General features: G+C 56.6%; 1 protein-coding gene across 4 annotated transcripts in view; it reads right to left on the bottom strand.

Moving 5' to 3' along the window:
* The window catches only part of RABGGTA (Rab geranylgeranyltransferase subunit alpha), a 33,903-nt gene extending 21,342 nt beyond the window's left edge, over positions 1–12,561 (bottom strand). The window contains exons 1-17 of one of the 4 annotated variants that reach the window (XM_075061309.1): positions 12,486–12,561; positions 10,870–10,937; positions 10,360–10,485; positions 9,303–9,427; positions 8,638–8,825; positions 7,649–7,846; positions 6,891–6,974; positions 3,054–3,136; positions 2,882–2,983; positions 2,610–2,715; positions 2,485–2,536; positions 1,854–1,942; positions 1,649–1,737; positions 1,436–1,552; positions 887–1,000; positions 592–679; positions 177–400 (exon numbers count right to left, since the gene is read on the bottom strand). In XM_075061309.1, the coding sequence (XP_074917410.1) occupies positions 252–400; positions 592–679; positions 887–1,000; positions 1,436–1,552; positions 1,649–1,737; positions 1,854–1,942; positions 2,485–2,536; positions 2,610–2,715; positions 2,882–2,983; positions 3,054–3,136; positions 6,891–6,974; positions 7,649–7,846; positions 8,638–8,825; positions 9,303–9,427; positions 10,360–10,485; positions 10,870–10,872 (1,713 nt within the window). In that variant the 5' untranslated portion in view covers positions 10,873–10,937; positions 12,486–12,561 and the 3' untranslated portion in view covers positions 177–251. Of the gene's footprint in view, positions 1–167; positions 401–591; positions 680–886; positions 1,001–1,435; positions 1,553–1,648; positions 1,738–1,853; positions 1,943–2,484; positions 2,537–2,609; positions 2,716–2,881; positions 2,984–3,053; positions 3,137–6,890; positions 6,975–7,648; positions 7,847–8,637; positions 8,826–9,302; positions 9,428–9,595; positions 9,701–10,359; positions 10,486–10,869; positions 10,938–12,485 lie in introns of those variants that run through there. The other 3 variants (XM_075061311.1, XM_075061310.1, XM_032804697.2) reach the window with 3 other exon arrangements.
* Positions 12,562–16,868: the final 4,307 nt, after the last annotated feature.

Below are 16,868 nucleotides of genomic sequence, written 5' to 3'. Positions count from 1 at the left end.
GGGGCACCAGCAGAGCTGTGGGGGGCGATGGATGGGGGGGCTGCGGGTCAGGAGTGAGGGGCCCCGGCAGGGCGTGGGGGGGCACCAGCAGAGCTGTGGGGGGCGATGGATGGGGGGGCTGCAGGTCGGGAGTGAGGGGCACCCACTGACTCAATTCACACCAGGATGTTTTTAACCTTTTATTTCCCAGGTCCAATAAATTATTGGCGAGCGGGGGAGGGAAGGGGGCGGGGCCAGCCTCTCCCAGCCAATCAGGCGAGGGCGATCTCCACACGGGGCAGCAGAGCCGCCAGCTCTGATTGGGCATCGGGGAGGTCACCCAGGGGGTTCCCCCGCAGGGCCAGGAGGCGGAGCTTGGGGAAGGAGGCCAAAGGTCGCAGGTTGGAAGGTCGCTGGATGCCTGGGGGTGGGTGAGGAGCAGCAGAGTCAAGGAGGGTGCAATGGCTAGAGGGGCCCAACTCCCCAGAGCTCCCCCCATCCCAGTCCTCCTCTGCCCCTCCTCCACCCCCTCTACTTTCTCCCCTCCCCCACTGCCCTTCCCCCGCTGCCCGTGGGGGCTCCCTGCCCCATGCAGGGGGGGCTGGAGGATACGGTTGCTGCAGGCTGAGAGCTCCTCCAGGCGAGGGAGGGGGGGTAGCCCCTCCAGGGTCTCAATCTGGTTCCCATCCAGCTCCAGCACCTGGGGACAGAGAGAATCAGTGACATGCCGCCCCTACCCCACCACCGGAAACCTGGGTCCCTCCATCTGCTCCTGGGCAGTGGGGGGGCCTAGCGGTGAGACCAGCCTGGGGCCCTCCCCGCTCCAGGGGTGGGGATAGTGGTTAGACCGGGGGAGGAGGTTGGGCGCCCGGATGCCTGGGTCCCTCCCTTCTCCAGGGTCTCTCACCTCGAGGCAGCGCAGCATGGCCAGGGCAGGAGGGAGGCGGCGCAGCCGGTTCCCCGCCAGGTTCAGGTGGGTGACAAGCAGCAGCTGCTCCAGGTGGCAGAGGACAGTCAGGCCCTGGGGGGCAGAGAGAGCTGGAGGGAGGAGGTCTTTGCTCCTCAGCCCCACCCACCTACTTGGCCCCACCCTCTATTCCTCCATCTCATCTGGCTCCACCCACTTTTCATCAGCTCCATCCCTGCTGTCCCCTCCTACACATTCAGCCTCCTGGCTCCGCCCCCTGCCTTTCTGGCCCCACCCCTGTTCTCTTAGCTCCACCCCTGTCCCCTGCTCCTACTCCTCCCCTAGCTTCACCTCCTGCCTACCCCCTTAAATTGCCACACCCTCTGCCCCCTCTAGTACCGCCCACTTCCCATTTGGCCTCACTCATTGGTGCTCACCCCTCCATCAATCCTCTAGTTCCACCCCCTGCCACTCCCTGTTCTCAGCGCCGCCCACTAGTCCTCTCTTGCCCCTGTTCTTTGTTCTCCTGGCCCCGCCCCCAGCCCGTACCCGGCCGGACAGGTCCACCACTCTGGCCTCGGCGTACTCCATCCGCAGGATGCTGTTCTCCACCAGGAATCTGCTGCGCAGGTCGTCCAGATAGGCCGAGCGCATGGGGTCAGCGGCCTGGGGGGGCAGAGAGACAGGGTTGGGGGGCTGGGAAGTGCAGCTCCGAGCCCCCCTCCCCCAAAGATCCCCCTTCCTCTCCCCCCCTCCCCTCACCTTCAGGGTGTCAAAGTAGCTGAGGGTCTCACATTCATACACCAGCGGGTCCAGGGCCCGCATGAGGAGGATGATGGTGAGGAGACACCCTGCAGAGACAGAGAGAACCCAGGAGTCCTGGCACTCAGCCCCCTGCGCTTTAACCACCAGACCCTGCTCTCCTCTCAGAGCTGGGAGAGAACCCAGGTGTCCGGGAGATACCTACACTTGTTCTCTGGCTCCAGGGCCTGCAGCTCCTTACAGGACTCCAGTTCTGACTGCAGCACAGTCGACTTCTCCACGGAGAGCTCGCACCTGGGTGGGAGGTGGGAGGTTAGGGGGCTGGCCAGCACTTGAGATGGGTGGGACCAGGGCCCATCCTGGGGGAGGGAGGGCTGCGCTGCACTCAAATGGTGAGGTTGGAACTAGCTCTGACTATCCACCATGGGGGGGGGGGGGGGGAGGCGGTGTTTTATTAAAGATACTCAAGGGATGGGGCCTAGTGTGAAACATGCACTTCAAGGGGGGGTGGGAACCCCCAGAGGGTGGAGCCTATCCACCTACACACAATCAGGAGGTGTGCTTTATCTGAGAGGCAGTGCTAGTCTCAAATGGAAAGAGACAGAGCTGCTCTTTAGGGGCGGAGCCTGTCTGGAACACACTGGGGGTGGGGCTACTTGGACAGACTGGAGGCGGGGCCATTCTGATGGCGGGGCGGGGCCTGTCTAGAACATGCACACTAGGGAAAGGGGCTACTTTGCAAGGAGTGGAGCTTCTGGGGGGAGTAGGCAGGACTTCCCTCCAGGAGGTGGGGCCTCTGAGGCAGATGACCGAAGGTGGGGGCTGGGGTCCCCTACCTGAACATCTGCTCCTCGGTGACAGAGTCCCGGCACCAGCCATCGCTGCGGCCTGGAGGGCAGAGGTAGAGTGTCAGGGCGGTGGGGGGAGGATTTTCAGGGTGTTGGGGGGGGTGTCTGGTTACCTTTGAAGAGAACACACTCCTTCTGGGACTGCCCGCCCGCCCAGTGCACCCGGAAGGTGTGCTGGGGCCAGTGCTCATTGAGGGCCGAGGCGGGCAGGTCGCACAGCTAGGGTGGAGGTGGTCAAGGAAAAAAGTTCTAGCCAGTAGACCTCACTCCCCTCCTAGAGAACCCAGGAGTCCTGGGTCCCAGGCCCCGTCACCCTCCCACTCTAACCCACTAGACTCCATTCCCCTCCCCAAGTGGGCGAGAACCCAGGTGTCTGGGAGGATACCCACATGAGGCCAGGGCAGTTTCTCCCGTCAGGTGTGCGCCAATTCACTGCCAGTGGGGCCTCGTCTGCGAAGAGCAGCAGGTCGCAGGATCCTGGAGTCACCTGCCGGAGGAGACACTCGTAAGCCCCGAGTTAGCACTGCAACTCTCCACCCTGGCTCATGGGTACTCACCACCACGGGCTGGGAGAAAGCCACCGCCAGCGAGGAGTCCTCTCGGCTCACGTAGACACACAGGATAGTCGGCTCTGGCTCGGCTGCGGGGAGAGAAGGGGAGGGGGGGTCAGTGTCATGGGACCAAGTCCTGGAGTAACATTTCTCAGTGCTGTGCGGTACTCAGGTACCTTCAGGGTATGCTTGGGTGAGGGGATCCCCATGCACCACGTGGTATCATTGGATCATGTCCTGGAGTAACGTTACTCAGTGCTTCGAGTAGCAGTACTCGGGTGCCGCCTGGGGGAGACAGCTCTATGCTTTGCATAGAACTCTAGTACCACTGGCCAATCCCCTGCAGTACGTTACTGAGAACTTATTCCCCTCGCCCCACTGTTCCTCACAACTTCTTGTCAACTGCTGCAAATGGACCATTTTGATTATCACTACAAAAAGTTTTTTTCCTCTCCTGCTGGTAATAACTCACCTTAACCGATCACTCTCATTAGTGTGTGTTTGGTAACACCCACTGTTTCATATTAAATCACAGACTGTCAGGGTTGGAATGGACCTCAGGAGGTCATCTAGTCCAACCCTCTGCTCAAAGAAGGACCAATTCCCAACTAAATCCCCAAATGGCCCCCTCAAAGGTTGAACTCACAACCCTGGGTTTAGCAGGCCAATGCTCAAACCACTGAGCTATCCCTCCCCCCTATTTCTCTCTGTGTGTGTATATATATCTATATCGTCCTACTGTATTTTCCACTGCATACATCTGATGAAGTGGGCTGTAGCCCCCGATAGCTTATGCTCAAATAAATGTTAGTCTCTAAGGTGCCACAAGTACTCCTGTTCTTTTTGAGAACTTGAGTATCCTCCATGCTATACGGGCAGTGGGGCACTGTTAGGGTATGCTCAGGGGAGATCTCAAAGACTCATATAATACTCCAGTATCATTGCACAATGCCCTGTGAGTCAGTGTTACAATGTCACCAGTGCTATAGGGTTACTCAGGTACCATCATGGGGTACTTTCGGGGAGGAATCTACATGCATCACACAGCACGTGGGTCAAACGGACAACACCCTGCAGTGATCTTCCTCGCCAGTACTAACCAGTACTTAGGTACCACCAGGAGACAGTTCCATGGATCATGCAGTACTTGAGTATCACTAGAGGAAACCCTGGAGCAATATTACTCAGCACTTGAGTAAAGCCAGCACCACACAATACTCAGATAACATTAAGGGGCCGTTTTGAGGAAGCAGCCCTGCCGTACCAAGCAGTACTCAAATACATCACAGCAAACACTCACCTATACTCTACACAGTACTCGGGTATCTCATTGAACTCTGGGGACATAGCAGATTTCATACAATATTTGTGTAAGAGCTGCATTATCCCCCAGGCTGGTACTACTGTTCTGCATGCAGTACTGGGGTATCGATGCAGTATACCAACCCTGGACTATGTAGTAACACTCTACTATACAGCAACTCCTCGCTTAACGCTGTAGTTCTGTTCCTGAAAAATGTGACTGTAAGCGAAATGATGTTAAACAAATCCAATTTCCCCATATGAATTAATGTAAATGGGGTGAGGGGGTTAGATTCCAGGGACAAGTGCAGACCAGGTCTATTAGAGTTTTTTGAAGGGGGTCAACAAACATGTGGACAAGGGGGATCCAGTGGACGTAGTTTACTTAGATTTCCAGAAAGCCTTCGAGAAGGTCCCTCACCAAAGGCTCTTATGTAAATTAAGTTGTCATGGGATAAGAGGAATTGAGAATTGGTTAAAAGACAGGGAACAAAGGGTAGAATAAATGGTAAATTTTCAGAAATGGAGAGGGCGGTAACTAGTTGGCTGTTCCCCAAGAGTCAGTCAGAAAGGGGTAAACAGTGAGGGTGGCCAAAGTTTGCAGATGATACTAAACTGCTCAAGATTAGTTAAGTAACACATCCCAAAGCGACTTGTGAAGAACTTCAAAAAGATCTCACAAAACTAAGTGATTGGAGGCCAACAAAATGGCCAAATGAAATTTAATGTGGACAACGTAAAGTAATGCACATTTGAAAAAATACCCCCAACGTTATACATACATTACAATGGGAGCTAATTAAGCTACAACGGCATCAGGAAAAAATTAGATCTTGGAGTTCCCCCCCATGGATAGTTCTCTGAAGATGCTCCACGCAGTCTGCAGCGGCAAGTCAAAAAAGCAAACAGGATGCTTAGGAATCATTAAAAAGGGGTAGAGAATAAGACGAGAGCTATCTTTCCTGCCCTTATATATAATCATGGTACGCCCAAATCTTGAAAACTGCCGTACAGATGTGCGTCTCCTCCTCTCAAAAGAGATATACCAGCCACTAGAAAGGTTCAGAGAAGGGCGACTAAAATGATTAGGGGTTTTGGAACAGTCCCATATGAGCGAGAGATAAATTAAGAGCTAGAACTTTTCAGCTTGGAAAAAAGAGTAGAACTTAAGGGGGGATATGATGAGGTATAGAAATCATGAGTTGATGCTGAAGTTAAGGCAAAGTTATTACTTGTTCCCGTAATTAGGAACTAGGGGGCCACCAGATGAAATTAATGGGCAGCAGGCTTTAAAACAAATAAAAGAAGTTCTTCTTCACGCAGCACACAGTTCACTTGTGGAAACCTCCTTGCCTAAAGGAGTGTGTGGAGGCCTGGACTACAACAGGGTTTTATTAAGAGACTGCGATAAATTCAGTGTTTAAGTCCATAAATGCGCCTATTAGCTCAGATGGGTAAGCGAATGGTGTCCCTAGCCTCTGTTTGTCAGAGGGTGGAGATGGACAGCAGGAGAGAGATCACTTGATCATTGCCTGTTAGGTTCAATCCCTCTGGGGCACCTGGCATTGGCCACTGTCAGTAGACAGATACTGGGCTAGATGGACCTTTGGTCTGACCCAGAACGGCCGTTCTTATGTTCTTAAGCAGTGGACAAAGCAGGCGGCTGCTAAACAAGGTTATAAGGGAGCATTGCGCAACTTTAAACGAGCATGTTCTGCAACTGATCAGCAACAGAACAACGAAACGTTAACCGGGGCGACTTTAAGTGAGGAGTTACTGTACCTGGATGCCACTGCAGTATACTCCAGGGAAGGGTCTCCCAAGTACTCAGTTACCATGGGACAATTCTCCCGCATTGAGCAGTACTTGGGTATCAGCGGTCTACCCTTCACAAGGATATTTCCTTACACCATCCAATACTTGGGTATTAGCCGATTGTAACCCGGTATTACAAACTGAGTCCTGCTGTACTATACCCCCGGGTGTTATTACCCCAATGCACTCAGTACCTGGGTAACAATAGGAGCTGTGCACCCACAGCACAGTATACTCCGGTATCATCCTGAGTAGAGCCTCGTGGATCTCCTACCATCAGACAATACTCTCTCCTCGCTAAACAGTAATTGTGTATTGCTGGCCCATACCTTAAGGGATATGGCTTCCTTGCCCCATGCAGTACTCAGGTATCATGCAGTCATACTGCAGGGACCGACCTAGAGCAAAAGAATACACAGGCACCACTGGACAATACTCCAGGGGGGGCATTACCCTTCAGCACGCAGTAACTGGCCACCACTGGTGTGTAGCTGGGGGCTGCGCACACAGTGTGAGGTACCCCAGACGGCTATTGTTGCTCACAGTACTTAGGTACCAATGGAGTATAGTCCAGAGTTGGTCTCTACAGCCAGGTGCCCTGGATGATACTCCAGATGGAATCTCTCCTTGGCCCGCCAAAGAGTGGCTGAGTATTACGGGATGAGTCCCTGCCCCCTCCAGTACTCGGGTACCGTTCTGTCACATGGCCAGCAGGGAGGCGCCTACCTCTGCCCAGCAGCCAGCGATGGTAGAACCAGGCACTCTGGTCATTGGGGTCGGTGAAGAAAGCGTTTTGCACCAGCTCCAGCTCTGGCAGGACAAGAGAAGAAAGCAAGGTAGGGGACAAGGCGCTGGACCTTTCTCCTCTGGGGGGCACTGGCCCCAATCTGGGCCCAGGGCAGGGACCAGCTGGCTCAGGGGGGCAGGGAATGGGACACAGGGCCTGTGCTCTCTAGAGGGTGCTGGCCCCAATCCAGCCCCAGGATGCTTTCCTGGCCCTCCCCATGAGCTGTCTGAGGCACAGTCGCCCCAGGGCAGGTTCCCAGGTGCTGTCCCAGTCTCTGAGGCCGGAGGCGCTCAGCTGGGGAACTCGTGCCAAGGCCAGCAGGGAGCCGGGTGAGGCCAGTGCCTCCTCCGGCATGCAGAACCCATCAGCGATGTCCCAACTGGGTCAAGCTTCCAGGAACGGCATCTCTGCTAAGCTCAGGGCAGGGCAGGGCAGAGGCTCAGGCATCTCTCCAAGCAGGTGGGGCCCTTCACCAGGAATGACTCCACTCCTGGGCTGGGCCACTGGCTGGCAAGGAACCCAGGAGCCCTGGCTCCCAGCCTGCTCACTCTAGCCCCACTCCCCTCGCAGAGCCAAGGAGAGAACCCAGGAGTTCTGGCTCCCAGCACTGCCCCCAACCACTAGACTCCCCTCCCCTCCCCAAGCCAGGGAGAGAACCCAGGGGTCTTGGCTTCCAGCCCCCGCCCGGCGCCCTGACCTTTGAGCAGCACGGCCTCAGTGGGGCGGCCCGGCTGCTGGGGGTCGGGGTGAAGCAGGGGTAGCAGGCGGCTGCGGTAGTGCCAGGACGAGTAGTTGGAGAAGTTGCGGGTGATGAGGCGGTCGGTGAAGTGCAGCTCGTCCGCCGCCGACACCTGGGCGCGCTGCACCACAAAGCGCCGGTAATCCCAGCAGTGAACTGCGGGATCAACAGAGAGCAGGTGGTCAGAGAGTGGGATCCCCACTGCCCCCACCGCCCACACCACCCCAGCACCTGCGGGTGTGAGCTGGAGGGACGCCAGGGCTTGGGGGTCACAGGTGGGGCTAGAGGTCAGGGGAGCGAGACTCTGGGGGTTCAGGGTGGATCTGAGGTTAAAGGTAAAGGCAACAGGATTTTGAGATTGATCTGGGGTCAGAGGTTGGGGGGTGGGATTGGATCTGGGGTCAGAGGATATGTGGGTGGATCTGGGGTCAGAGGTCAGGGAAGGAGGGGTTTGGGGGTGGATCCAGGGTTAGAGGTAAGGACAGTAAGGCTCAGAGGTGGATCTGGGGTCAGAGGTCTGGGGGTTTTCAGGGGGTGGATCTGCAGTCAAAAGGCCGGAGTGGATTGGGGGTCAGGGCACTGGGGTTTGGGGTTGATCTGGGGTCAGGGCAGGGGTGGTCAGGAGATGGATCTGGGGTCAGAGGTGAGGGGTTCAGGAGGATTTGAGGTCAGAGATTTGGAGTTTTGGGGGGATCTGGGCTCAGAGGTTGGAGATGGACCCGGGGTCAGAGGTATGGCAGTTTCGGGGTAGACCTGGGGACAGAGGTAAGGAGTTTGGGGGTGGACCTTGGGTCAGAGGTTGGGGGAATCCGGGATGGATCTGAGGTTAGATGTCAGGGGGATCTGGGGGATCCAGGGTCAGAGGTCAGGGGTTTTGTTTTGGGCAGGGATCGGGAGTGAGGGGATTTTGTGGGGATCTGGGGTTGGGAGTCCGGGGCCCAGCTCACAGTTGCGCTCGTCGATCTCCAGGAACTTGGCGCACAGCTCCAGCTCACGGGCCCAGTCAGGGTGGGGGATGTGCTCCATCACCCAGCAGCGGTGGTGCCACGTCCCGTACGACTTGGGGTTGACCCGCAGGCAGGACTCCAGGAATGAGAGCTCCCTGCGGCACAGCGACTGCATCTCTTCGGAGGACCTGCCATGGGGGGTGGGTCAGAGCTGGGGACTCCCCTGGGGATCTGCCACTGGGGGTGGGGGTCAGAGCCGAGGAGCCCCCAACCCCAAACTGAGCCCCCTGGGGACCTGCCACTGAGGGATCAGAGCTGAGGATCCCCCCAATCCCAAACTGAGCCCCCTGGAGACCTGCCGGGGGGGGGGTCAGAGCTGCCCCCCCCTCAGAATCCCAAACTGACCCCCACCGGAGACCTGCCACTGGGGGGTAAGAGACAGTGACTCTGCCAAACCACAGTCAATCCCATATGGACCCCAAGACTCCCCCTCCTCCAGGTTCCCTGCAACCCCCCGAACTACTCCCCTTACCTTCAGGCCCCCCCTCTACCCCTCATCCTCTATACCCCACTTCCCAGCTCCCCCATCCCTCCCCCTCCATCCCTTCCTTCCTTGCCCCTCTCCCCCTAGACTCCCCTCCCCTGCCCCTCCAGACCCCTCTCACCCCTCCTGCTCCAGGCGGAGGATGATCTCCCGGCGGAAGTTCCAGAGGGTGGCAAAGTCGGGGTTGACCCCCAAGATCTGATTGGTCAGCTCCAGCGCCTCTTTGTCCAGCTGCCCTGTCTTTCTCTGGGGAGGGGAAAGGTCAGAGGGTCAAAGGTCACGTCACCCCCACCCAGAGCCACCCTATCTCACCCAGCAAAGGATCAAAGGGTCAGGGGTCACCATTCACATCAATGTACCTCCCGCAGTGGGGTGAAATATCAGAGGTCAGGGGTCAAAGGGCAACTATTCTACCTGCACATGCCAACAACAGGCAGTGGTCAAAGGACACCTGACCACATCGGCTTCTGGTCAAGGGTCAAAGGCCAAAGGGCGTAACGTGTCGCGACCACTCACGAGCCAGAAGAAAGTCCAGGGTTAACACTGACCCAATTCTTCAACCTCAGCTACCTCCAGTCACCCAATGGGACTACAGCAGGGTCAGAGGTCACCCTAGATACAGATCAAAGGCCATCGAACACCCAACTGCTTCTGGCCCAGAGGGGAACGGCCGGGGCGCTAGGGTCACACACTCATCCAACCATCTCCAGGTGTGGGGAGAGGTCAGAGATCAAAGGTTGCACCTTAATTACTCATGACTCAGAGGGGAAGAGTTCTGGGGTGACAAACAACATCAGTGGGGCAACGTCAATGGACAGAGATATCTTCCTCTCTGGTTTGGGGGGTGTCAGGTCAAAGGTCACTCTGACCAGGAGGGATCCAGGCTAAGGGGGCACCCGCTGGAAGAAAGGTCAAGGTTCAAAGGTCCGCATGCTCCCCAATCACCATGATGGGGAAGGTCAGGGTTCAAGGATCACTGCACAGCCAATCCACACAAGGCATAGTGTAAAGTCAGGGGTCAACGGTTACAGCACAGCCTGACCACACAGAGGGAAAGGCCATGGGGTCAAAGGTCAATGTGCAGTGGCCAAGCGTAAAGTGCCATGCTGAGCGCAAGGGTCAGGGGTGAAAGGTCAGCAGGAAGCCTGCTCCCCCCACCTGCCCCCAGCCCATCTCACCTTCTCAAAGATGGCTGTTGTGGCGGCTGCGTATTGACGTAGCTTCTTCTCCCGCTCCAGGCGCTTGGCCTCGGCCTGCTCCTCCGTTGTCTTCACCTTCAGACGGCCGTGCTGGGGGGGAGGGGGCTGTGTAAATGGGGAGGGGTGGTTGCTGCCCCAGGCCTTCACACCACACTTCCCACCCAGGTGCATTATGGGATTGAGCAAGGGCAGGTGTCGGGGCCATGCGATTGCACCCACAACCCTGAATATGGAAACCAGATCCCATGGGGCAGTTCTAGGGGGCAGGGACACCCCTGGGGGGTAATACTAATCCCCTGGGAGGTCACTGGGGAGGGACTGCCCCTCTATTGGGCACGAGGCCAGGAACCCAGGCATGCAGTGTCCCTGGGGTTGTGTGTACAAGAAGAAATCCGGTTACCCCAGGGCAGTTACTGGGGAGTGGGGGGCTCAGATCACCCTCAGGGGGCAATGGATGGGGGCTGGGGTAGCCGATGGGACCACACTCACCATGGTGACTCAGCTGTGGGGGGGCCCAGAGGTGAGAAATCAGGGTCCAGACTTTGAACCTACTGGATCTAAAGAAGAGGACAGGTGATGGTTGGGGAGGGGCCCAATCCAGCACTGAGCCAGCCCCGCTGTGCCCATTCCTGGCTCAGGGAACCCAGGCCTCCAGGCCTGTGTGCACAATGAGGGCCCAGGTGTCCGGGGGCCCTTGGGGCTGCTTGCACGAGGAGGGACCCAGGTGTCCGGGACTGCATGCACAAGGACCCAGGTGTCCAGAGGGCCCCAGGGCTGCTTGCACGAGGGCCCCAGATGTCCAGGATTGTGTGCACGAGGAGGGACCCAGGCATCCAGGACTGCGTGCACAAGGACCCAGGTGTCCAGGGGGCCCCTGGGGCTGCTTCCACGAGGAGGGACACAGGCGTCCAGGACTGCGTGCACAAGGACCCAGGCGTCCAGGGGGCCCCTGGGCTGCTTGCACAAGGAGGCACCCAGGCGTCCGGGACTGCATGTACGAGGACCCAGGTGTCCAGGGGGCCCCTGGGCTGCTTCCATGAGGAGGGGCCCAGGCATCTGGGACTGCGTGCACAAGGACCCAGGTGTCCAGAGCGCCCCGGGGCTGCTTTCACCAAGGAGGAACAAGTGTCCCACGGACTGCGGTGCACGAGGGAACCCAGGTTGTCCAGGGAGCCCCTGGGGCTCTTGCACAAGGACGCGACGCCAGGCGTCTGGGACCCTGCGTGCACAAGAACCAGGTGTCCCAAAGGGCCCCTGGGGCTTGCTCTGCCACAAGGAGGAACGGCAGGCTGTCCAAGACTGCGTGCACAAGGACCCCAGGTGTCCGGGGAGCCCCTGGGGCTGCTTGCACAAGGAGCCGACCCAGGCGTCTGGGAACCTGCGTGCACACAGGAACCCAGGTGTCCAGAGGGCCCCGGGGCTGCTGCCAAGGAGCAACCCAGGTGTCCAGGAACGCGTGCAGGGACGCAGGTGTCCGGGGAGCCCCTGGGGCTGCTTGCACAAGGAGCGACCCCACGGCGTCTGGGACCTGCGTGCAACAAGGCCCAGGTGTCCAGAAGAGCCCCCTGGGGCTGCTTGCACAAGAGGACGCAGGCGTCAAGACTGCGTGCACAAGACCCAGGTGTCGCGGGGAGCCCCTGGGGCTGCTTGACAACGGAGCGACCGCAGGCGTCTGGGACTGCGTGCACAAGACCCAGGTGTCCAGAGGCCCCGGGCCTGCTTGCACACGGAGGACCCAGGTGTCCAGGACTGCTGTGCACGAGGACGCAGGTGTCCGGGAGCCCGCTGGGGCTGCTTCACAAGGAGCGACCCAGGCGTCTGGGACTGCGTGCACAAGGACCCAGGCATCCTGGGGCCCAGTGGAGTCACCACTGCACTCATGCCAAACCTCAAATCATGCCCAGGTGCACTTCTGGGACTGAGTCGGGGGTAGCCACTGGCCCAGCCATTGCCATGCCCCCCTCCTCCTGCTGCTTAGCCCCGCCCTAAGGCCGCTGAAACCCCGAGCATCCCCCCCTGATCCGGATTCCGAGCCTCCCCCGCCCAGGGTATGGAATGGTCTCTCCCGGGGAAACTGGCCGGGCTCCAATGCGGCGATACCAAACCTGCGGAGGGCCACGGGGGCCAGACGGGTCTGCACCCAGACGCCCCCAGGGGGCAATACCAAAGCGCGGCGGAGAGCAGAGGTGAGATGAACCGCCAGCGGGCCTGCAAACGCAGGAACTTCTGCGGGCAATACCAACCAACCGCGCACAGAGAGGGGAGAGCCGTCTGGACTCTACCAATCCCTTTCCTTCCCCTGCACAGAGCATAGAGAACAGCCCGCCAAGCGGGAGAGAGTGTCCCATTCTAAAGGCTGCCTCGCCTTAAGGGGCAGCGTTTTGAGTAAATGGTGGGCGGGGGAGCTGGGAATGTTCAAAACTTTCATGGGATCTACGTCGTGTGGTGGGTGAAACTGGGGCCCAGGACCTCCTGGGCTATCCCCAGTGCTGAGGGGATTAGTCGGTGATGTGGTGAACTGGGGACCCAGACTCGCTGGGTGCTATCGCCCAGTGCTGGAGGGAAGTGTGACTAGTGGTTAGAGCCAAGGCTGCGAGCAGGTACTCTTGCATTCTATCCACCAGTGCTGGGAGGGGAGTGGTGACTAGTGGTTTACAGCAAAGAGACTGAAGCTGAGAGCCAGGACTCCTGGGTTCTATCCCCAGTGATGGGAGGGGAGTGGGGACTAGTGGTTACAGCAAAGGGCTGAGAGCCAGGACTCCTGGGTTCTATCCCCAGTGCTGGGAGGGGAGTGGGGACTAGTGGTTACAGCAAAGGGCTGAGAGCCAGGACTCCTGGGTTCTATCCCCAGTGCTGGGAGGGGAGTGGGGCCTGGTGGGTTGGGCTTCTGGGTTCCGCTCCCTGCCTGGCCCTGTCACTCTGAGCCAAGCTGAGTGTTCAGGCCAAACGCACCCTAATTGCTGCTTTCGGTGGGTGTTGGCATCCCAGCCAGGAGGGGAATCGTGAGTCACACAAGGCTGGGAAGCCTGGCCAGTTGGCACCAGCCCAGCATTCCCCAATATCCTCTTGCACCAGGGTTCCTCCCCATCTGCCCTGGGGAAAGCCGACTCACAGTCAGTGCTGGGACCAGGTAGGCGTGTAGATGTGACACATTAGCTTTGCACAGGCTGACAGTAAGGGCTGGGTGATGTCAGAGCCGAGTCATTGGGGGTGCCCCCAGGGCACGGGGCGTAGCTGTGAGTCCCTGCAGGGCTCGGTGCTGGAGCAGGGATCTGCCACTCGATGTATGGCCCCGGTGTGTCTGCCCTGCGGGGACACGGACCTGGGCCCATTCCAGCCCGACACAGTGTGAACCAGCCCCACGCAGGGCACAGTGGTGACAAGCCGGGCCCACGGACCAGGGGGTGGGTCCTGGTGGGGTGCTGTGCCAGCGGCCTGGCCACGGGGGGGCGGTGCTGTGCCAAGGGGTCCCATCCCTACCCCACCTCTCAGCTTGGCCACAGGGGCGCTGTGCCGGGGGGGCTCCTGCATGTGAACGATGAGGCTGGGGTTGCCAGGCAGCTGGTTTTCGACTGGAACGCCTGGTCGAAAAGGGACCCTGGCGGATCTGAAGGGGGCCCGGGTCTAAGGCAGGCTCCTTGTGGCTGTCAGGTCCTGGCAGCCAGGAAGGCTCCATATGCTGCCCTGGCCCCGAGGGCTGGCTCCGCAGCTCCCATTGGCCAGGAACCGTGACCATTGTGAGCTGTGGGGGCGGTGCCTGAGGGCAGCATGCGAAGCCTCCCTGGCTGCCTAGGGGCTGCAGGGACCTGGCAGCCACTTTCAGGAGCTGCAGTAAGCATCACTGGGACCTACATCCCAGCCCATAGCCCCCTTCTGCACCCCAAACCCCTCCTCCCTGGCCCCACCCCAGAACCCGCATCCCCAGCTGGAGCCTGCCGGCTCCCCAACCCCCTGCCCCAGCCCAGTACCCCCTAATTCAGAAACCCTCCTGCAATCCAAACCCATCATGCCAGAGCCCTCGCCCTCCTCACATCCCAACTCCCTGCCCCAGCCCAGAGCCCCCTACTGCACCCAAACTCCCTCCACCCCGCAGCCCCCAACACCTCCCCCGTCTCAGCCCTGAGCCCCTTACTGCACCTTAAATCCCTCATCCCCAGCCCCACTCCAGAGCCCGCACCCCAACCCCCAGCCTGGAGCCCCCCTCCTGCACCCCAAACCCCTCATCCCTGGCCCAAGCCCACAGCCAGTGGCATAGCCAGGTTCTAACATCAGGGGGAGTGAACACATCGTAAAAGGCCCCATTTGACATATCAAATTACTAATTACATACTTTTAAATTTGTAACACATATTTATTTGTACTTAAAATAAAAACACAAGAATGATCCAGCCACGGAAGGGTTTGCACAGCCCGCATTTCACAGGAGAACTTTAGATTATACTTAGATATTCTTTAGATTCTAGAAAGTAAATGGCAGAATACAGTAGTTTATAATTGTGATAGGTGTAAAAAATATACTGGCCATTTTTTCCAGTTACTAATTTCATTTTAAAATCAGTCAATGAAATGCACCTTATTTATAATAGATCGTGATACTAACGCCACCAAAAAGGCATGACAAATAAAAGTTTTATGAGGATTGGTGAGCAAAGATCTCATAGCTCTTTGGGGTTGTACAAAGCAGTAATTTCCCTTAAAGTAGCTTTATTCATGTTTTTTTTTTTAAACAAAAGACATCTGTACGAGACAGGTTGGCAGTGTAATATTTTTGAAACACTGAGTACTGAAAGTTAGGGTGTACACCCCCCCTCCCTCTTCCTGCTTTACACCCCCCCCCGCTTTCCTATTATCAGTTCTGTTACTACAGGAATTAAATCTAGACATCCCGTAAAATAGCTACTTCCACATTGTTCGAACAATAGCTGGGGCCAAGAAAGAAGATGCAATGAAACCCTCCTGTACCTACAACTGATGTCTGAAAAGCATCAGTCACTCTGCAGATCAAAGAAAGAAAGAGCAGCCAGGATTCAGACAGATAGGATCCTTATGACCTATGTAGGAGAAGTGCACTTTCTAAGTAAACTGTAGCAGTTTCTCAACAGAGTTTTCTTATGGATTTATTTTTAAGCAAAAATTAAGATTAGAAGTCTGATTTAAATGATGTCAATTTTCAGTTTGAGTTTGTGGAACGATCGCAGCTACTTTTATTTCACTCCTGCCTTCATAAAAAGCTACAGAGTTATAACAGATAATTACAGAGACTAAAGAACGTGCTTCAAGATAACTAGGAGCGGACTACCCAAGATGAAAACTATGCCATGGAAGAGCCCTACAACCAGATATTTGAGGCCAATCCCTTTATCAATGGAATCCTCAACCAAAATGTGAGGAAGGAGAAACGTCACCCTCTCACTTTTGACCATAATTCAGGGTCAGCCAGCCACCAAGACCAGCACCATTCATATTCCGATTTTGGATAAAACATCTGATCTTGCCTGCATCATAGAAACCTTCCTCCCTCCAAGCCTACACCCCACTACACCCTTTATCAAGAAAGTGACCATTAAACAAGTTCCGAATCAGTCTTTCTTCCCAATTTAGTTTTAACAAAAAAAGCTGCAACGTAAGTAGCTATGGGAGATGACAGTGCAACTGCTCGGTATCAGGGGGGGAAGTGTGCTAGTAATGTCCTGGATATACTGGTCTGTTAAGTGTTAATGCTTTGAATACGCAAATGCAAACACTGTAATAGAGTATTAATGTCCCAACGTACTGTAGCTTCTTTTAACTTACCGTAAGACTAGAAGTGGTGCATGTGAAAAGTGTCTTCAAAGCTGACACTACAGCAGTGATATTCCCAAGCCAGCACGCGTAGGGATAGGGATGGGCAAGGGGAGTGCATCAAGTAACATCTCTCACACCAAACAGGAACTTCACAGTTCATTGCAATTTGGAAGTGTGATTATTATACCTTGTCTTGCAAACACCAAACGCCATTATATATACACAAGGTCACTAATTCCCTTCCCCATATACACAGAGGGTGGACGAAAGGAAGCATCCCCCTGATTTGGGGTATGTTTACACTGGAAAAGGGAGGTGTAATTTCGGGCTTGTGTAGACATACCCATGCTAGCGCTGATCAGGCTAGTGTGCTAAAAATAGAAACGGAGCCACAGTGGTGCAAGGGGCTAGCCCCTGAGCTGGAGGGTTCTGAAGGGCTTGGGGTCTAGCAGAATTGTGACACCAGAGAGCAAGAGCCACAGTCCTTTGGATAGGAAGGGATTGGTGCAGAACCCAAGGCTTTGCCAGACACTCAAGGTGGAAGAGGTCTGTGTAAGGCCCCAGCATGCCCTCCTGTTGGTGTCACTAGGCATAAATCTAGGTAACTCGGGAAAATGGAAGACCACGAGTGTCGATAAAGCCCTCCTGCTCAGGCCTCAATGAACCATTGTTCCTCCATGTTTAACACTTTGTGTAACCTAGTG

The sequence above is a fragment of the Chelonoidis abingdonii genome, unplaced genomic scaffold, assembly GCF_003597395.2.
Source record: "Chelonoidis abingdonii isolate Lonesome George unplaced genomic scaffold, CheloAbing_2.0 scaffold0004, whole genome shotgun sequence".
NCBI classification, from domain to species: domain Eukaryota; kingdom Metazoa; phylum Chordata; order Testudines; family Testudinidae; genus Chelonoidis; species Chelonoidis abingdonii.
This window is presented reverse-complemented; position numbering and strand designations above follow the sequence as displayed.